This window comes from Equus przewalskii, chromosome 14 (assembly GCF_037783145.1).
Source record: "Equus przewalskii isolate Varuska chromosome 14, EquPr2, whole genome shotgun sequence".
NCBI classification, from domain to species: domain Eukaryota; kingdom Metazoa; phylum Chordata; class Mammalia; order Perissodactyla; family Equidae; genus Equus; species Equus przewalskii.
Genome location: NC_091844.1, coordinates 88,143,339 through 88,163,376, shown reverse-complemented (window position 1 = coordinate 88,163,376; position 20,038 = coordinate 88,143,339). Strand labels below are relative to the sequence as shown.

Genomic DNA, 20,038 nt, shown 5'->3' with positions numbered 1-20,038 from the left:
AAAACCTAGAGCTAACATCATACTTCCTGGTGGAAGAATGCTTTTCCCCTAGGATGGGGAACAAGGCAAGGATGTCCACTCTCACCACTCCTTTCAACAAAGTACTGGAAACCAGAACTCTACTGAATGCATTTTCAGAGTGCTACTTTGGTAGAGTGGCAGAAAGCCAGGTGGAAAAGTAAGAAGAGTAAGGAAAATGGAAATAGTTCAAGGGGGTTCAGAATGACTGCCCAGATGAGCATACAGATGCAGCTGTTTTTTACTTTTCTTTCTTGAACAAGCTTTGATTCTTAATGTTCCAAGGAGATAGTCGCTTTTACACTAGAAAAGCACATTTAGCTTTAAGAATCTGAGATGCAATCTTAGCTTAGTAAATGTGGCTGGAAATCTTAGAGATCATGCGTTGTAATATCTTACGCATTTTTCACAGTGCCTGGCCCACAGTAGATAATAACTGTTAGATTTGACACATGAGGAAACTGAGGCTCAAGTAGAATAAATTACCTGACCACAGCCAGATAATGTGTTCCCTGTGTGTGGAACGCTCCCCTCCCCCCCCCCCCCCCCCCATATTTCTGGTTAATTCCATCTCCTCCAAAGGCTTTGCTGACTTCCTAAGGCGTGAATCTCACCCTCCACATCCCTTACTCATTTACATATGTTGTCAATGCAAGTAATCCACAACCAATCTATAATCAAAATTAGGGTGAGTTGATCATGAGCCACATCTGAGGACCACATAGCCCAGGAGAGTCCTTTCACAAAGGAAGGGAGCACTCCAAAGAAGGGGAGTGTACAGAGCAGCTATATATCATCAAAGAGCACATATCACATGTGATTGGAATGCCTCTTATCCAACAGTCACAAGACTGCCCTGTTGGCACAGCAATTGATGGACAAAGCAGGCAGCAGGTCTGGCGTCTCGAACTGAGTGGTCACAGCGTGAACCAAGCAATCAAATCCTAGCTTAGGGAGACATGCTTATCCTCAAGGAAATGCCGACATGGGGGACTGACATCTTTATCTCAAGGGCATTTGTCCTTGTCTTTGGGCACAGCAACTGCTTAAAGCAGATGTACAATGCATGCTCAACAGCCACGTCAGCCCGAATCAGGTGGATTCCTCAATTACCCCAATACACCCTATTGCTTGCCATTTATTTATCAATGTTATTACAGCTTGTCACTATATATTTGTCATACTATTTATGGGGGGGGGGGGTCTTTCCTAAGCTGCACTCTCCCTGCGGGCGAGGATGCCGGGGGTGTCCGTGATAGCTGGCACCCAGTGCGGTATCAGCACAGAGCGTAGGCATCCTAAGCCACTCGTCAACTAAGTTTCCAGTCCCTCTAGGGCAGGGCCGTCTTCTTCACACGAACGGGAAGCGGCGGCAGGCAGAACCACGCGCTTTGTCAATAAACGCTCCCGAGCTCTCTCTCCGCGGGACCGCGGCCGGCAGGACCGGGGTCTGCAGACGTCTCAGGACCGCCCGCCGTCCCCCCAGTCCACAGGGGAGGCACGTTTGTGGCGCGAAGACCCGCGGACGCACTCGCGCAGCACTGGATTCCGCAGAGCTCTGACGGAGGGGCGCTGGCATCCAAGTCTCTGATCCTTTTCATCGCTTCGGCGGGAAGTCAGCTTCCCCGGGCTCAGGCCGCCTTCTTTAGACGTCCTAGCTTCGCGGGAAGCCGAGGGTGCTTTTCTTTGGCCCAGAACTCTCGCCCTGATCCCGGCCCGGCCGCCTAGCTCCCGTCTCGAACCTCAGAAGCCGGCAAGAGAAACTCCCACGAACCGCGCCGGAAAAGAGACGCCCACGGCGGAACAGCGTAACCGACGGACTGGTCCCCCGGAGCCTCTTCCTGGGACTCTCTAGGCTTCCACCCTTTCTTAGCGGTTCTTCCGGTTTCTCTCCTTACACTGTTCCCGCCTCTTCCCTTCTGCCGCCGGGATTTGACGGGTTCTCGCGATACCTTGGCCTCTTCCCAGGCCGGCGCTCACCAAGGTAGGTTTGGGGCCTCCCGTCTGCCGGCACTTTTCTGCCGACTTTGAGGAAAACGCGCTTCGGAGTCAGCCCTGGAGCGGCGGGCACTGCTCAGCGGGCGGGGATACGGCCGATTATCCGGCCTGTGATCTCCGATGGCTTCTGCAGGGTGGGCCGGGACGGGGGTCGGGGCCGGCCCGGGGGCGCGGAGACCCGCTCAGCGTGGAGCGCCCTGTGCTTGCAGGAGAAGGCCATGTTCAGTTCGAGCGCGAAGATCGTGAAGCCCAATGGCGAGAAGCCGGACGAGTTCGAGTCCGGCATTTCCCAGGTGAGGGCCGGGGCAGCGCAGGGCCCCCATCGCCTGTTCCTCGGTCGCGTGTCCCGGGCGGGGGGCGGCGGCTTGTGTGGGGGCCCGGGGTGCCCGCACGTGGGTGCCCGCGAGGCTCGGGGCGCGGGGCGGGCGCTGACGTCGGCCCTGCTCCCTCTGCTGCAGGCGCTCCTGGAGCTGGAGATGAACTCGGACCTCAAGGCCCAGCTGCGGGAGCTGAACATCACGGCAGCCAAGGTAAACTGAGTCCCGGTCGGGCCAGGCCGGGCGGGAGCGGCGTGAGCGCGGCGGAGCCCGCAGTCCGGCTCCTTAGCGACCTCCGAGGCCCTGGGGCCGTGGCCGGGGGAGGAGGGGGTCAAGCCCCAGTGGCTCCGCAGGGGCTGCCAGTCTGTGTCCCTTTTTGTCCCTGGAACAAGAAAAGGTGGCAGAGGTGAAATTCTCCCAGGCTTGCTTTTGCCACTAACTTGCAAAAAATTTGCATAAAAAACTCACGCTCCAGGTTAGACTTTTCTTTTAATTTGACTGTAGCGTTTTCTTTCGTAGTAGTTGTCCTGATTCGATGTCTGCTTAGTGTGCAGGTTATTGGGGGTTAATTTTTTAAATTCGTGTCTTTAGTTCAGAAGCGACAGGGTATCTGTATGGCACTAGGGTTTGCCAAGAGGCCCGTGCAGAGGAGAGCCAACCTCATTTTTCGTTGCAAACAACTTAAATTTACTTCCCGTCATTGTAAAATGTTACCCGCCTGTGCCTGGTTTTCAACACGTTCACAAGCTGAAACTTGTGTGTTGGGTTTGTGGGGCGGGAGAAGGACGCACAGTGGAGTTGTACGCAGCAATGAGGGATGAGCTGGAAGATGGGTGTAGGATCGCTCTGGGATTCAGGTGTCACAGTTACGAGTGTTCACGTGGAATCTTGTCAGTTACTGTTGTACTTGCGTGGGAAGAACGGGGATTGTGAAATTCAAATAGTGTGGTTTTCTCTTTTTCCTTTAGGAAATTGAAGTTGGCGGTGGTCGGAAAGCTATCATCATCTTTGTTCCTGTTCCTCAACTGAAGTCTTTCCAGAAAATCCAAGTCCGGCTAGTACGTGAATTGGAGAAAAAGTTCAGTGGGAAGCACGTTGTGTTTATTGCTCAGGTAGCTGTCGTGCTGTTAAATGTTTGTTTTGTGAGTTTTGTTAAAGTCACTGTGTTTAGACTTTGTGTGGTAGGCAGGATAATTGAAATAACCCTTTTGTGAACACCAGGAAACTTCTGTGGGGTGGGGTGCCGACAAGGTTGTGCTTCAGTGGGCTGAACAGTGCACTTGCTGTTAATACTGAAATGGTTTTCTGTGTTGACAGTGCAGTAAATGTAGCTGAGTGCTTGCACAAACTAAGGTGTGTGGTTGGCCTGAGCCGTGATTTTTCTGTGGGACGGAATTGCCTGTCTGAGGTTCATACTGGTTAGGTTAGTCAAATGCAGACTTTGGGAGGAGAAGAGATGCTAAAGAATAGTTTTTAGGAAAAAGGGAAAATAGTCAAGAAAGGTTTTTTTTAAAAGTTCAGGTGCCTTGGTGCAAACAGAAGTCTGGGAATTAAGTGCCAGACTGATGAGGACTGAAAGGAACAGTATTCTGTCTCAGTAAGCACATTAGTATCTGGTGGGTAGTGGGCCTGCCTAGATGTGGAAAGGTCTGTAATATTTGGGAGATCAGGCAAATCTTGAAGCAACTGGCTTCTTGCAATAACATTTTAACGCAAGCTGTGGATGCTGAATGAATTAGTGAGAAATCAGGAAGTACTTCATTGAATTTCTCTGTGAGTTGTTTGATGTTCCTGGTTAGGCTTTCTCAGACTTTGGATTTATTCCCTTATTACGTCTGTCTGCTTTTAAAGCAGTTTGACTGTTCTTTGCTTTCTCCCAACTTAAGGTCCTTTTTTAAAAAGTTTTGTTGCATGATGCTTTTTACCTTACAGAGGAGAATTCTGCCTAAGCCAACTCGAAAAAGCCGTACAAAAAATAAGCAAAAGCGTCCCAGGAGGTGAGTATTCAGCATCAGAAATGTGTGCACCATGCTCAGTAACCACTCTTGACTTGTGTGGGTTGTTTATGGTAAGAGTTGCAGGAGGTGTCTAACACAGATACCGGTCGTTTAGGAAAGCCGTTCACATGGGCATTTGTATAGTAACTTTTGGTTTTCTCTCTAGTTAGATGTGAAGTGTTTTAAAATTCATTCTGAAGGTGAGAATTACGTGTATTCACATAGACGGTGTAATACGTCACTGCTGTCACAGAAGATGAGACTCTTGGCTCCGGTTCTTGGGGCGAAGGAGAGGAGGGGGAGGAAGCTTGGCTCAGTGCTGCGGGATGAAGCGTGCCATGCAGTGGGGTGGGCGGGATGTGTCGTCCTCACTGTTTGCTGTGAATTAGGGTTAAAAAATGAGGCAGATTTTCTGTTGCTGATGTCACAGGAGCGGAGTGTCGCTGTGTGTAGGTGCCGATGGACGCTGGATGCTATTGTGTGAGCTTGATTCACTCACAGCCTGTGGGTGAGAACTCAGATGTTGATGGTTCTAGGCCTTCGGGTGTTTTGTGAAAGTCTAGTTTCACAGACTTGGATTATTGGATCCCTGCAGACCCTGCCCTAGGGACCGGTTTGAGAAAAAATGTTCTAGTATCACCAAGTGGCACATAGGCAACAACCTTATGAAGTGTGTAATTTGTAGCATTATCCCTCAATGCATGAGGAAGCTGACCCAGAGCTTGGAGAATTTGCTCAAACAGCCGCTGATAGTATTGCTGGGATTTAAAAAGCTCAGTCTTGTTTCTGAAACCATTAGAAATAGGAAGTGATGGGACGCCCTTATTGTGGGCAGATGTTGTCATCTCACTGGTGGGTAGGAAGGAAGGGAGCAGAGGCTGAGGCTGCGAAGGCTGGTGCCCTGTTTTCTGGAACTGGAGTGACACAGGCTCAGCACCTGCAGCTTGTTTTATGGGCAGTGGGAGTACTGTAAGAATTCAGGGATTTTTTTATATTCTAGGTAATTTGTAGGAGGTAAAGTACAGGAGATAATGAAGAACACTTAGTTTGTTAATCATGATACTTTAAAAAGTGTCTTGGTAATCTCATTTCTGAAAACCTGCGTTGGCACTAGAGTATAAAAATAGGTCCTTTGCTTTGCACCCAACTATGGGACTCACTCCCAAATTTATAGCCTTAATTCTCCCTCTTCCCAAACCTGCGTTTCCCACGCTTTCTCAGGTACTGACTCCCCTGCTCCTAGTGCCCTGGCGTGGACGTGTGGGGCCTTCCATTCCCCCTCGCGTGGAGATCTGGGGTGTGGGCCTAGTGGTTCTGCACTGTCCGGTCTGGTTTCCTGCCTTCAGGTTTGTTTTCCTTCAGTAGTTACTCTTTCTCCTCTACAGGCTGAATGCTAAGATTGACGTTTTCTTTGGCTTCTAATCTGTAGCAGGGTTTCAATCATTTTTCTTGTGAAGCAGTTCAGTCCCTGTGGTTTATGATTAGTAAAGCTACATTTCCGTTGCTCCCGCTTTTGAAAGACTGTAGACACTGTTGGAATGTGAGAGATGACTCTAGGACGAGCTTTGATTCTATTCTAGTTTCTGTTTTAAAGGAAAAATTGAACAAAGTTCTGTATTTGTTGTCTTAGTACTGTGAGAATAGATGCTTGGTTAATGGGTACCAGTGGTCAGTTGGGCTGTCTGTCTGCTTTGCTTTCTGACAGGTGATGAAGGCTTTGGGAAATGGGTTTTCCTCGAGCTTGCTCTCTGGCCGTGGGACAGTAAACCGTGGCAGTCATTTGAGAGCCCCGAGGAAACGTTTATTGTGTGTATGGGAACTGCCAGATAGGAATACACATGAGTGGAATGCAGTGTCTGACCTGCTGAGGGGTGAATGAGGCATAGATAGACGTGTTCGTGATATCAAGGTAGCTCCGTAAACACTGGAAATAAGAACTGTCTCCTTGTCCGCTCATTCCTGACCCCTTGTGGTGCATAGCAGGTGCCCTACAGTTGGGAATTAATTGGACCTTCTTGTCGTTGGCAGCCAGATGGGTTGTGAACTTGAAGTGATATTCAGGAGAGGAGCAAGAGTCCATTTGCAGTTTGCGTGATGGAATGAGTTGAAAATGGGGGACCCTCCTAGGAGGGGCCACTGTCGTAGAGCTGGTGGTAGGACGGGATCTTTCAGGATGGAATATTGGCTCATTCGATCGTAGGGAACAAGGAGTTTTGGTATTTTGGAAGCCAAGGAGAGCTCTTGAAGGATCTTTAGTAGGTAAACTATGTGATCACATCAGTAGTTTAGATTAATTTGACAGCATTGGAGGGAATGGTTTTGGAGATGAGCAAGACTAGTCAAGAGGTTGCTGCAGGGGCCGGCCCCAAGGCCTAGTGGTTAAGTTCGCTCGCCCTGCTTCGGCGGCCCAGGGTTTCGCCGGTTCAGATCCTGGGCGCGGACATGGCACTGCTCATCAGGCCATGCTGAGGTGGCATCCCATGTGCCACAACTAGAAGGACCCACAACTAAAATATACAACTGTGTACCGGGGGGATTTGGGGAGGAAAAAAACAGCAGAAAAAAAGATTGGCAACAGTTGTTAGCTCAGGTGCCAATCTTTAAAAAAAAAAAAAAAAAAAGCTTACTACAGTGATTTAGTTGACGAATCATACAAGTGAAGACAAACCTAAAGATACATATAAAAATAAAAGTTCTCATCAATCCCTCCTTCCCTGGAGATAATCACTTATAATGGCTTGGTGTATGTGTGGTTGTAAGGACCACATTTAAAATACACGAGGTTTTTGAGATAAATTAATGGCGTGTTACCTGGTTCTGGTTTGGCAACAGCTCTGGTGTGATAGGAACGTAAGTAGCCTGTTTGACCTTCAGCTAGTGTTGATTTGATTTCAGGAACCTGGAATTTATCATTTATGCTTTTGACTACAAGAGGGCAGGCAGTCCTAGGTTTCTCACTTTTGTCACTATGTTCTTTAAGCCGTACTCTCACAGCTGTGCATGATGCGATCCTGGAGGACTTGGTTTTCCCAAGTGAAATTGTGGGCAAGAGGATCCGCGTGAAACTGGATGGCAGCCGGCTCATAAAGGTCCACCTGGATAAAGCACAGCAGAACAATGTGGAACACAAGGTACTGGTTAGCGCTATCGTGGAAGGGCCCAGACCCAGAGGAGGGTAGAATGCAGCATGATGTGCTCTATGTACCACCAGAGCAATCATTGCAAACTCACGGCCAGCTTTTTTTCATCTCTATCTTGGCCGGTTTTAAATTGGGGGATTTTTAAAAATTGGAATTCTCTACCTTTTGGGTTAGGGAAAACAGAAGCAGAGTAGTTGCATGGTTTGACTTCTGTTAAGGCTGTATATTCTTTAGGGGCAGGGTGGTGGTGCTGTTAGAATCTGGGAGAACTGTCGCTTTCCTTCATCTGGGTAAAGCGTAACTATTGACGACCCCTGGGGCCCCCCAGGGGCTCCATCCGTGGGGCCCAGAGGAGCGCAGCTCAGGTGCAGTGCTGTAGCGTCCTGACCCACGACGTTGGAGATGAGCTGTCTCAGTCTTGGGACTGCGGAGGACATGTCCTGTATATTCCTTGTCTTGTCAGTACCTGCTTGCTGAGGAGAAAAAACATATAGGGCACAGTATTGCAAAATCATTAGGCTTTAAGGTGAATATGTGTATTTAAAAGTTTGGTGATGAATTTTTTTTTTTCTTTTAGGTTGAAACTTTTTCTGGTGTTTATAAGAAGCTCACGGGCAAGGATGTTAATTTTGAATTCCCAGAGTTTCAATTGTAAACAAAAATGACTAAATAAAATACATTCACAGTATTCTGTCTTCGGCCTGTTTTTCGGAATTTCAGACATGGATGCATAGCTCTACGTTCTAAGTAGCTTCCTCCACAGGCTGGAAGATTCTGAATAGAGGGTGCCTGAAATTTGTGCCAGAAAGTGAGATGCGTTTGAGAGTATACTTGTATACAGTGATGTTGTAATAGTTGTAATCGTGTGGAATTACCAAGAATGGCCAAATATTGGCACTTTTCACGTGGTCCAACCTAAAAATACACACGTGTCAGCGATGTGGATAAAGGAACTTAAGCCTTTGTCTCAGCTCCCAGCACAGTGCCGTAACCTGACAGGAGCCCTGTGTCTTCTGGGAAGCCACGCTTAGAAGTAGTTCAGGTGAGAGGAGGACAGGTTTCAGAAGGACCTGAGAATAGGCCAAGGAGAGTTCCTTGAGAGAAAGTTTTTTTCCAAGAGCAAAATCTGATGAGAAAGTAGTGTTTTATTCATTGAATTTGTTCTACTGTGATAAAGAACATAGAAAATTTACCGTCTTACTCGTTTTTAAGTGTACAGTTTAGTAAGTAGCCTAAAGTATACTTAACGTTGTGGAACTTACCTCCAGAACTTTTCGTCTTGTAGAACTGAAACTATGCCCATTAAACAACTCCCTTTTTCCCTTCCCCCGGGAATCATTGAGTTTGCATACGTAAATTTGTGTTAGGCCTTAAGTGGACTTTGGAAGGTCAGGTGTAAGAGTATGATTAGGTAGATTTTGATAGACTGTAAGTGGAGTGTAAACTTGGGGTGGGTAGCCTGTGAAGGCTTTGCGATGAGAAGTGAAGCGAGGCCCTGGAGCGGCAGTAGGTGGCCACACTGCAGAGTGGGGCAGAGGTCTTCAGTTTTGTTAGTGCCACGTGGCTTTCAAGGATTGCTAAACCTTAGGATTACCTTGAAGACCTGCTTGCTTGTTTATATAGGGTGAAGGAACTTTTTTAAGGAAGGCAACCCCAAATAACGTTTTACGTCAACTTAGCCCTGTGTGTAAAGTAGCTTGTTTAGTCCCGGTAAGCCTGTGAGGGGAAGCGGTGCTAGTTTCTCATCTTGCGGATGAGACCAGGCCTCGTGAGAGTTGAGCCTGATCTCGGACTCCTGACGCTGTTTGAGAGGCGAAGGTGCGGGCACCCCTGGTGTTTTAAGCCTTCAGTGAGGGCTCTTGATGCTGCCCCTGTTTGGTGGCCGAGGCCTTCGTGGGTTCGTGGGTGAGTGAGGAAGGCCCCCCCTTAAGCAGTCACCAAAAGCTTTGCTTTTTATCCTTAAAGAAGCCCGTTCGCCCCTTCCTCCGTCCTAGTGCCTGTCCCCTACTAGTCCCTGTCAGGTCAAGCTCGGTGGCTCTGAGGTTGGCATGTATGATTTTCTGAGGCCCTGGAGGACGTGCTGCACGCCCACCTCACTCTTCCGCAGCACGAAGCTGCCTGTTTCCTGGGCTTTGCCTGTGGTGCCTTTGCAGTAGGCTGCCTCTGCCTTAACGATTGTCATCCCCAACAATGTCTAGTGTATATTTGGTCTTCAGAAAATACCAGATGAACATAACAGAGGAAATTCAGTTTTTGTGGCCATAATCTAGAAACTGATCTGATGAGTTATAGGGAAGATGGGTATTTTTGCTTTATGGAGCATATCCTAAGACTCTAGTATTATGGTGTCACTATTCTGAGCCTGTTTTCTCATCTGTAAAATGAGATTTTATTACTTTAAAACACTAGTGAATTTCTTTTCTTGTCTTTGTTGACGAAGCTTTGCCCTGAGCTAACGTGCTGCCAGTCTTCCTCTGTGTAGTGAGCTGCTGCCACAGCATGGCCGCTAACAGACAAGTGCTGTAGGTGCGTGCCCGTGAACCAGGCCCAGGTCCCCGAAGCAGAGCGCGCGGAACCTAGCCACTAGGCCACTGGGGCTGGCCCCGTACGGAATCTTCAAATAAAGTAGCTAAGCAGTGCTAGGGATTTTAAGTGTGTGCTTCGTCAAACCGCACTTGTTAGGCCTTTGGGGTCAGCAGCCTGGGGGTGTCGGGGTCTGGAGCTGCTCTCCTAGAGTGGCATCTAAGATGAGCCTGAGGGGCGGGAACGGGAAACAAATTCGCTTTAAATTACAGAAGGTGACGGGAATTAAACAGTATGGAGGAGCTGATGAGCAAATTCAGTTTTGTTTTCAGCTTATAAAGTACTGCTGTTACAGGTACCCGGTTATGGGGTTCTATGGGTTACGTGCAGTGGTTGAATCTTTGAGTAAGATGGGCAGTGGTTGTGAAACTTGCTAGTATTCACAGGTTCATTGGTCGGTCTATGGGAAATGATTTACAAGCTGCTCTGGAATGTTGGGCATTTTTCTTTTAAACATTATTCTGATTTTGTTGATTTCTCTGTACTGCCAAGTAGCTATCAGTAGTATACCTAGTAAACAGAACAAAAATTTGTCTCCAAGAAAAGAAATTTTAACATGTGAGAAAACAGTTGTTTTTGAAATTAGTTTGTAGTAAGCATATTTAAGATGGCCATTGGGGAACGTTTCCATTTTAGGTACAAGTAATGTGTCACTTGTAAGATATCTGCATCCTATAAAACCTTGGATATAGAGTATTCCAGCCCGTTGAAAACTTACAAAGAGTGTCAGTTGACTTTGAATTCATTTGTTAGAAATTTAAATATGTGATACCTTCCAGTTGCTTTACAGGAACAAAGATTACCAGAATATCAGGAAAGAGAAAATTTTGGTTGTTTTCAACAAAGGCATTTGCACAATTCGTGAGTAGGAAGTATAGCCAATGATATGCTTCCTTTTGTATCTTTTAAAAGGTCTTAAAAAACCCATTTGTAGTGGAAATCTTGCATCATGTACCCCAAAGCAGAACAGAACAGCGTCGTGAGCTGTGTGCCTGTCATCAGCCTCACCTGTCCGTATTTCTCTAAGTTGTTTCGTCCAGTCCCACTCCTTTGTCTGCTGGAGGTTGTTGAGGCAAATTCTAGACATAGTACTTAGGAGTCTTTTAAAGCTGTGATAATTGTTAACATCCAGTATCAAAATAAACTATACTTAGAACCAGTTTTTAAGTTGCTATATCACAAACTATTAAACCAAGATTTTAAAAATTAAGTCAATCACATTCTTTCACTAAAATTAGTATTTTGGTGAACAAAAAGGTTTTGTACCCTTCCTATTTCTATCGATTTAGAATTTCCTGTTTTTATGACAACATCTGTACCCTTTTAGTGTTGTTGTGCATTCTATAATATGTCAATAACTATGCACGTATTGGAGATAACGTGCTCAAAAATTTTACATGAGGTTCACAACAGAATGGTTTGGGGACTCGTGTGCTAAACGATGTTACCACAGTTTTCCTCAGCAAACTTGCTGTCAAAAGAAACTAAAATATAGAATATTTTTGAAAGGGTAGGTCCAAACCTGCAAGAACGAATGTGTTTGCATTTCTTAGGGAAAATGCTTGTTTTAAAATCTCTTTCCTTTCTAGTGATGTATAGTCCAATCTTCTCGATTTGTGCAATATAGTAAAAGAACTGATGAGGGTACACATGGTTGCACATTCCTTAGTACTAGAACTCTGAGTTTTTGAGTCATTGAGATGCATAATGTTAGATTTCTAAAGTAGGTGTTTGACTTGATATTTACAAAAATTTATAATAGTACAGTACAAGCACAGTCTGATGAAAACAGAGACATTTCTTACCAGAGATGGGGCCTAGTTACTAAGATGATGATTGCTGGAGAAGCTGTTAATGCTTTTAACTCAGTTGAATTATTCTCATTACAATCAATAGCAGCAGCAACAGTGGGTGAGTGATTATAATGAAGTTTATTCTGAATGCCTCTTTGGCAGTTACATTTTTAGTCACAATTCCTCACAGATAAAATCAGGTTTGTGCTCTGTAAGAACATAGTTAAGTGAGGCTGCCATTTCACCTAGTGTGCTCTTGTGCGCCTGAAGCATCCTGGCCGCCCCCTGACAGTGGAACATCACTCCCTATTCCGTCTTTCATCATTTGACAGAACCCAGCGCGCCCCGTGAACAGTTAGCATCCTGCTAATTTTGTTCATCACTGCACTTATTTAGCGTTTTGCAAGCCTGGAGCACCTGAGATGTTATGTTCCAACTAGGGCCTTAAAGCCATGCTGACGGTCAGTCAATGTTTTAATCTCCGCTGTTAGGGTCTGTGCCTAGAGCTTGTCACGGAGGTCCAGTGGTGGGTGGGCTCGCTCCTGCCTGGGAGCTGTGGCCTTAGATGAGTTGCCTCATTTCTCTGGACCTCACTTTTCTCATTAGTAAAATGAGGGGTTAGAGATCAGTTGAGTCTAATAGTCCCTTTAATTCCAGAAGTCGTTGACTTTAAGTAATAAAAAGTCAATGCAGGGGCTGGCCCTGTGGTCCACTGGTTAAGCTTGCATGCTCTGCTTTGGCCACCCAGGGTTTCACCAGTTCAGATTCTAGGCATGGAGCTGGCACCGCTCATCAAGCCACGCTGAGGTGGCGTCCCACATAGATGAACTAGAAGGGCCCACATCTAAAATATACAGCCAGGTACTGCGGGACACTGGGGAGAAGGAAAGATTAAAAAAAAAAAAAGTCACTGCAGACTACTTCCAGCACCTGGCAAAGAGGTGTATGTGCCTGGCACGTCGTAAAAACTTAATGTTTGTTGAAGAATGAGTGAGCTTCCCTGTCCTACAAAACCAAATCCATTGTAGAATCTTTGAAAGGAATGAGAATCAGTGAATGATGAACAGTGACTGTGAATGCCTGAGAATTATCTCAAAGACACTGGAAAACCAGATGACGAAGAGCCAAGCCTGCAACTCTTACATCAGTGAGTGGAGCAAAGGAGGAAGTTCTCAATTTTATTTGTGTTTTCCTCCCCCCTGGCCCCCACACACCCTTGCTGCGACCTCCCTGTGGGTGGAGTGGACTTCCCACCTCCCCACATCAGGCATGACCGTGTGACTTGTCCTGGCCAATGGCATGAGGGTATGAGTGACCAAGTGCTGCTTGGGAACCTGGGTCTTAAGAGACCTCATCCATCTCCACTCTCCCTCTTAAGCCTCTAGCAACATTGTGTTTCTGTTTGGTTGCTTTTCCGCTTCACGCTTTGTGGCTTTCCTGGAGTCTTGTAACTTCCCTGCGCCTCAGTGCCCTCTTGATAACATGAGGGGATTGAATAAGATATGCTCTTAAAATCCCAATTGCTCCAAAGTTAGGTGGCTCTATGAGGTGGCTGGGAGATCCTCTGCTCTTAGCTGAGGGTCTTAGATCGAGGACTTCTTAGGGGAAGCAAAGAGATTAGATTGTTGTGTGTGTCTGTGATGGACGTATTTCAGAAAAGATGTTACTTTCTTTTTTCTTGTGAGGGAAATTGCTAACATCTGTTGCCAATCTCCCTATTTTTGCCTGAGGAAGATTGTCCCTGAGCCAACATCTGTGCCGATCTTCCTCTACTCTGTATGTGGGATGCTTCCACAGCATCGCTTGATGGGTCATGTGTAGGTCTGTACCTGGGATCCAAACCTGCAAACCCAGGGCCAAAGTGGAGCGTGCAAACTTAACCACTACACCACCAGGCAGGCCCCAAGATGTTACTTTTGATAAAGTCTTTTAGCTGAAATATCCCTTCCTTAGTTCCAGGTTTTTCCTGGGATGTATTTAGTGGTCAGTATGTATTGATGACTTTGTGTGAGGATTATTGACTTCACAGCTGGCCTGCTCAGTCTCCACCTGTAGTCTTCACTATCAGATTCAGACTCACAGTCAGATTTGATGCAACCACAGCATCTAATGAAGACGAGGGTACAATTCACCCACTGTCAGGTTGTGGGGAGGCGTGCTTTCAGGGCTTACTACATGCCAGATCCTGTGGTAGACTCTGGGGACGGAAAGATGAACTAAGTGACACCCTCTGCCTGCAGGGTCTCAGTGCCCAGTAGGTGAGATGGATACAAAAGTGATAATTATAAAACAATACAGCATAGACTTCTAAATTACTAAAGTGTGCTGTAAGAAGGCTTATTTTCCTTGTGGTTTGCAAATCCCATTTCTTTGACTTAGCTGTACCTGGGATCCAAACCTGCAAACCCAGGGCCAAAGTGGAGCGTGCATGTTACTTTTGATAAAGTCTTTTAGCTGAAATATCCCTTCCTTAGTTCCAGGTTTTTCCTGGGATGTATTTAGTGGTCAGTATGTATTGATGACTTTGTGTGAGGATTATTGACTTCACAGCTGGCCTGCTCAGTCTCCACCTGTAGTCTTCACTATCAGATTCGTGGTGCACAGGCCTGTCTTGGGAGATGGCTTGGGAGGGACTGAGAAGAGACTAAGGACGCCCTCCCCCCCGATACACACACAGGAGTCCCTTATGTGATGTTACCAGTTTTTACATCTGCCCTTGCTGTTCATTTTCATCCTGTTTTTCCCACTGAATGAGGAAACCTCACTGGGGCACTCACCTTGGGCCTGTTGATGGGCGTGATCTTGTGGTTATGCACTTCTTTTTTTTAATTGAGGTCACATTGGTTTATAACATTGTGTAAATTTCAGGTGTACATCATTATACTTTAGCTTCTGTATAGACTGCATTGTGATCACCACTAATAGTCTAGTTTTTATCTATCACTGTACATATGTGCCCCTTTACCCCTTTTACCCACTGGTAACCACCAATCTGTTCTCCTTAACTATGTGTTTGTCTGTTTATCTTCCACATTTAAGTGTAATCATATGGTACTTGTCTTTCTCTGACTTATTTTGCTTAGCATAAAACCCTCAAGGTCCGTCTATGTTGTTGCAAATGGGATGATTTCACCTTTTTTATGGCTAAGTAGTATTCCGTTGTATATATATACCACATCTTTCTTATCCATTCATTTGCTGATGGGCACTGAGGTTGCTTCCAAGTCTTGGCTATTGTGAATAATGCTGCAATGAACATAAGAGTGCATATAGCTTTTCAAATTAGTGTTTTCATGTTCTTTGGATAAATGCCGGAAGTGGAATAGCTGGATCATATGGTATTTCTATTTTTAATTTTTTGAGAAATCTCCATACTCTTTTTCCATAGTGGCTGCACCAATTTGTATTCCAGCAGTGTATGAGGGTTCCCTTTTCTGCACATGCTCTCCAACACTTGTTGTTTCTTGTGTTTTTACTAATAGTCATTCTGAGAGGTGTGCGGTGGTATCTCATTGTAGTTTTGATTTGAAATTAGGGAGTGCGATGCCTCCAGCTGTGTTCTTTTTTCTCCGCATTGCTTTGGCAGGCCCTTCTTCACTGCTCCCAGGTGGCTGCTGACTGGGATGGTTCCACATCCAACAGGGCCTTCCCTTCAGCCAGGGGTTAATTCGTTGATTTGCAGTTTCAAGTTCTGTGCTGGAGCAGGAACGTGCAGTCTCATGGGGAAAACAAGCTGGGGGCAGGGCAGCAAAGGGGAGGACTCTGAGCAGTCAGGTGCCGGGGTAGACTGCTGACTGTGTTAACGAGGCCTGACCGTGACCCAGTGAGGGAGGCAGCGGTTCTGACTGTGTCCCTCGACCAGCAGCAGCAACATCGCTTGGAAACTTGTTAGAAGTGGAAACGCTGGGGTCCCACCACCAGCCTTCTGAGTCAGAAACGTTAGGGGCGGGCCCAGTGGTCTGTGTCTTCAGACGTCCTCTGGATGGTCTGTTGCACGCTCAAGTCTGAGATCCTCTGGTGTTAGGTTCTCAGTGATTCTGGTGACATGATGTCGTCAGGTGTTGTAGTGTGTCATCCTGTCTCTGACGGGGTTCTGTCATCCGTCTTGCTGGTGAACTTGGGTGTGAAGCCAGAACTGGAGCTGTCGACACCATGGGGCGCTGTGTCTCCAGATTTCGAGTGCTGTGGCAGCGATGCCTGTACTCTGGGGCCATCTGGGTGTGTGTCCACGAATGACCAGGCAGAGAGAAGTGTCCTTGGAGAGGATGGGATAAGTCAGTCCCGCACTGTTGGGGAGGGGGAGCTAGGGTTGCTCTGCACTTCCAGGGAACTCTGGAGAAATGAAGGCTTCAGTCACGGGGAGGGAGGGGTGCCCACGGTTAATGTCCTTACGGACAAAGTGTCCCAGAGATACAGCTACATGACTGTGCGACCTCCAGTGAACATTCCCATCCAGAGACAAACGGGCTGGATCTGGCTCTTGTGTCCAGATTTCTCAGTTATCTCTGAGAAACGTAAATATTAATCGGGAGGGGTGCCAGATTCTTGTCCCGACCCACTGGATGTGGGCAGGCTATTTGAGAGGGTCAGAGTTCATGAGGGAAAAGGTTGTTCCCAAGGGCCGTGACTTCAGTGCTTCAAGAAAAAGCTGAAGGGAAGGAGAAAAAGTGGGAAGAAGGGACGACAGAGAAGGCCTCAGAGGAGAAGAACCCAGTGATTTCTGATGACTTTTTGGTGTAAACATGATATATAATCTAAAAATGGCTCTAGGGGCCGGCCTGGTGGCTCAGCGGTTAAGTGCGCACGTTCCGCTTCGGCGGCCCCAGGGTTCGCCAGTTTGGATCCCGGGTGCGGACATGGCACCGCTTGGCAAGCCATGTGTGGTAGGCGTCCCACATATAAAGTGGAGGAAGATGGGCACAGATGTTAGCTCAGGGCCAGTTTTCCTCAGCAAAAAGAGGAGGATTGGCGGCAGATGTTAGCTCAGGGCTAATCTTCCTCAGGAAAAAAAAAAACCCTCTAATTTACAACCTACCTGAAATAGGCAAGTTTAATATTATCACTTATTTTTGTAACTGAGAGTAATTCTCAGATTGTTGGTACTTTTCCAAAAAAAGCCCTTAACATTTCAGGACACAAAACAAAAGGAAAGTGCCCCGTGTCAGTTGTGCAACAGCAGCGAGGCGGGTAGGAGGGAGGTGTGGCCATGGGACGGGCTCCTTGAGTGCTGGCTGCCTTCCCACGTGGTCTGCAAAGCACGGCTGTGGTGAGACAGCTTACCTAGGTGGACTGCAGCCGGCACGACCCCAGCGATGTGTGGCCTGGCGCAAGCGCTCCCATTCTCGGCCCCGTCTCTTGAGCCCTGAGTGGAGCAGTAATGCCTTGCTCCCAGGGGTAGTGGAGAGCACCTCGTTAGTGAAGGGCAGTGGTCCTAGCTGACACCTGGGTGCTGGACCTTCATCCCAGTTTGCATTAAGTTCAGGCGAAGGGGCTGCGCGGGAACGACGTGGCTGCGCTGTCGCTGTCCTCCTGTCCAGGGGTGCTGGAGTCGCAATGGGCATCTCTGGCATCCGGCTAAGGGCTCCCACCTCAGCACTCTTGGCATCTGGGTCTTGATTATTCTCTGTGGTGGGGACTGTCCTGTGCTTTGTAGGGTGTTTAGTGGCATCCCTGCCTCCGCCACCCCCCCACAGTGTGACAACTCAGAATATCTCCAGAACACTGCCAGATGTCCCCCGAGCAGGAGCGGGGGCAAGGCTGAGTTCAGCGGGGATCGTACTGTCTTGGATTTAAGTTGGTTCAGTGGTTTGCAGTGATTTCCATGTCTAAAGAGGTCATCAGTTACAGACTGGACGGTGGTGTCATCGATTCAAAGAGTCTGATTGCTCTCTGCACGAAACAAACAAGCTTAAAATGCCGGAAACCGAACACCTCGTATGTGACAGAAGTCTGATGGAGGTTCTTCCAAATGTGACCACCATCCTGAAAGCACACATGGCATGGCAACAGTGGCTTATGGAGCTGAAATAAACGTTTGTAAAGCTACCAATGAAGAATTCAAATAACCATGCTAGGGAAAATACTGAGTTATCTTCTATTCTTTCTATAGAAAATTATTTTCATGGGAGGAGCCAAATAATATAAAACAAAAGAAAGAAATATGATGGCATGTCAGGCAGCTGTTTTTAAATTAAGCCTCTTATTTTGAGATAATTGTAGGTTCACATGCAGTTGTGCGAAATCGTAGAGAGCGAGCCTGGGTACCTGGTTCCCCAATGATGACGTCTTAGGAAACTGCAGTACAGCGTCTTCACTAGGATAGTGACTTTTTGTGCCAAGTTACAGGATGTTGTCCTCCATGGTCCTCTCATCGCCACACCCACTTCCCTCGCCCACTTCTCCTCAACCCCTGGCGACACTAGTCTGTTCATTTTGTGGTTTTGTCGTTGCAGTAACATTGTGAAAATGGAGGCAGACAGTCAGGAGCCTTTGTGGGATTGGCTGCTTTCGCTCAAAGTCCCTGGAGGGCCGTCCAGTTGTGGCCGTGTCATGGCTTGTTCCTTTGGTTGCTGAGTAGTGTCCGTGGTGTTCGTGTGACCATTCACCCATCGAAAGACACCTGAGCTGTTTTCCGTTTGGGGCTGTTATGAACACAGCCGCTAGAAACATTCACGCGTGTTCAGGTTTCTGTGTGAATGTAAGTCTTCGTTTTCTAGGGATAAATGCCCAGGAGCGAATTGCTGGGTCATTTCGTTTTTAAAGAAACTGCCAAACTGTTTTCCGGAGCAGCCATCCCGTTTTACATGCCCACCAGCAGTGTACGAGAGGGATCCAGTTTCTCCGCATCCTCGCCAGCAGTTGGTAATGTCACTATTTTTAATTTCAGCCATTCTGATAGGTGTGTGGTGATAGCTCATTGTGGGTTTAATTTGTGTTTCCCTAATGGCTAACGATGTGGAACATCTTTTTTTTTTTTTTTTGAGGAAGATTAGCCCTGTGCTAACTACTGCCAGTCCTCCTCTTTTTGCTGGCGGAGACTGGCCCTGAGCTAACATCCGTGCCCATCTTCCTCTACTTTATATGTGGGACGCCTGCCACAGCATGGTGTGCCAAGCGGTGCCATGTCCGCACCCGGGATCCGAACCAGTGAACTCCGGGCCACCGAGAAGCGGAATGTGCGCACTTAACCGCTGCACCACTGGGCCGGCCCCTGGAACACCTTTTCATGTGCTTATTTGCCATCTGTACATCCTCCTGGTTGAAATATCTCTTCTTGTTTTTGCCCATTTTCTAATGGATTGTTATTTTACTGTTGAGTTTTGAGAGTTCTTTGTATATTCTCGATAAAAGACCTTTGACAGATAGATGGTTCGTGAATGTTTTCTCCCCTCTTATGGCTTATTTTTGCATATTAATAGGGCTTTCACAGCAAACTTTTTTTTTTTTCCTGAGGAATATTAGCCTTGAGCTAACATCTGTGCCAATCTTCCTCCACTTTGTGTGCGGGGCACCGTCTCAGCACAACCGAGAAGCGGCGCAGGTCCGCGCCTGGGATCCAAACCCACAAACCTGGGCCGCAGAAGCAGAGAGCACCGAACTCAACCATGACCCCATGGGGCCGGCGCCACAGCCAACATTTTTAATATTGATGAAGTCCAGTTTATCAGTTTTAGCTTTTGTGGATTGTACTTGTGGTGCTATATCTGTTTGTCTAGCCCTAGACCCTGAAGATTTTTCTCCTAAAAGTTTTATAATTTTATGTTTTCGTTTACGTCCGTGATCTGTTTTGAGTCACTATTTGTATCAGGTGTGAGACTTGGGTCAGGGCTCATCTCGCTGCCTCTGGATGTCCACTTGCGGCAGCACCAGATGTTGGAAGGCTGTCTTCCCTCCACTGAGTTGCTTTTGCACCTTTGTCAAAAATCAGCTGTAGGCTAGTAAACCCATGAGAAGATGCTCAACATCGCTGATCATTAGGGAAATGCAAATTAAAACCACTGTCAGATACCACCTCACACCCCTTAGGATGGCTACTATCAAAAAACCCCAGAAAATAACAAGTGCTGGGGAGGATGTGGAGAAATTGGGACCCTTGTGCCCTGTTGGAGGGAAAGTGAAGTGGTACAGCCACTATGGAAAACAGTGTGGCAATTCCTCAAAAAGTTAACAATAGAATGAATTACTATATGGTC

General features: G+C 47.1%; 1 protein-coding gene across 1 annotated transcript; it reads left to right on the top strand.

Annotated features, from left to right (window-relative positions):
• The first annotated feature begins 1,371 nt into the window (after positions 1-1,371).
• On the top strand, positions 1,372-8,158 carry RPS7 (ribosomal protein S7). The gene is made up of 7 exons (XM_008509603.2): positions 1,372-2,002; positions 2,226-2,309; positions 2,475-2,546; positions 3,302-3,445; positions 4,266-4,330; positions 7,311-7,461; positions 8,048-8,158. The coding sequence occupies exons 2-7, from the start codon at positions 2,235-2,237 to the stop codon at positions 8,123-8,125; spliced, it is 585 nt and encodes a 194-aa protein (XP_008507825.1). The 5' UTR covers positions 1,372-2,002; positions 2,226-2,234; the 3' UTR covers positions 8,126-8,158.
• Positions 8,159-20,038: the final 11,880 nt, after the last annotated feature.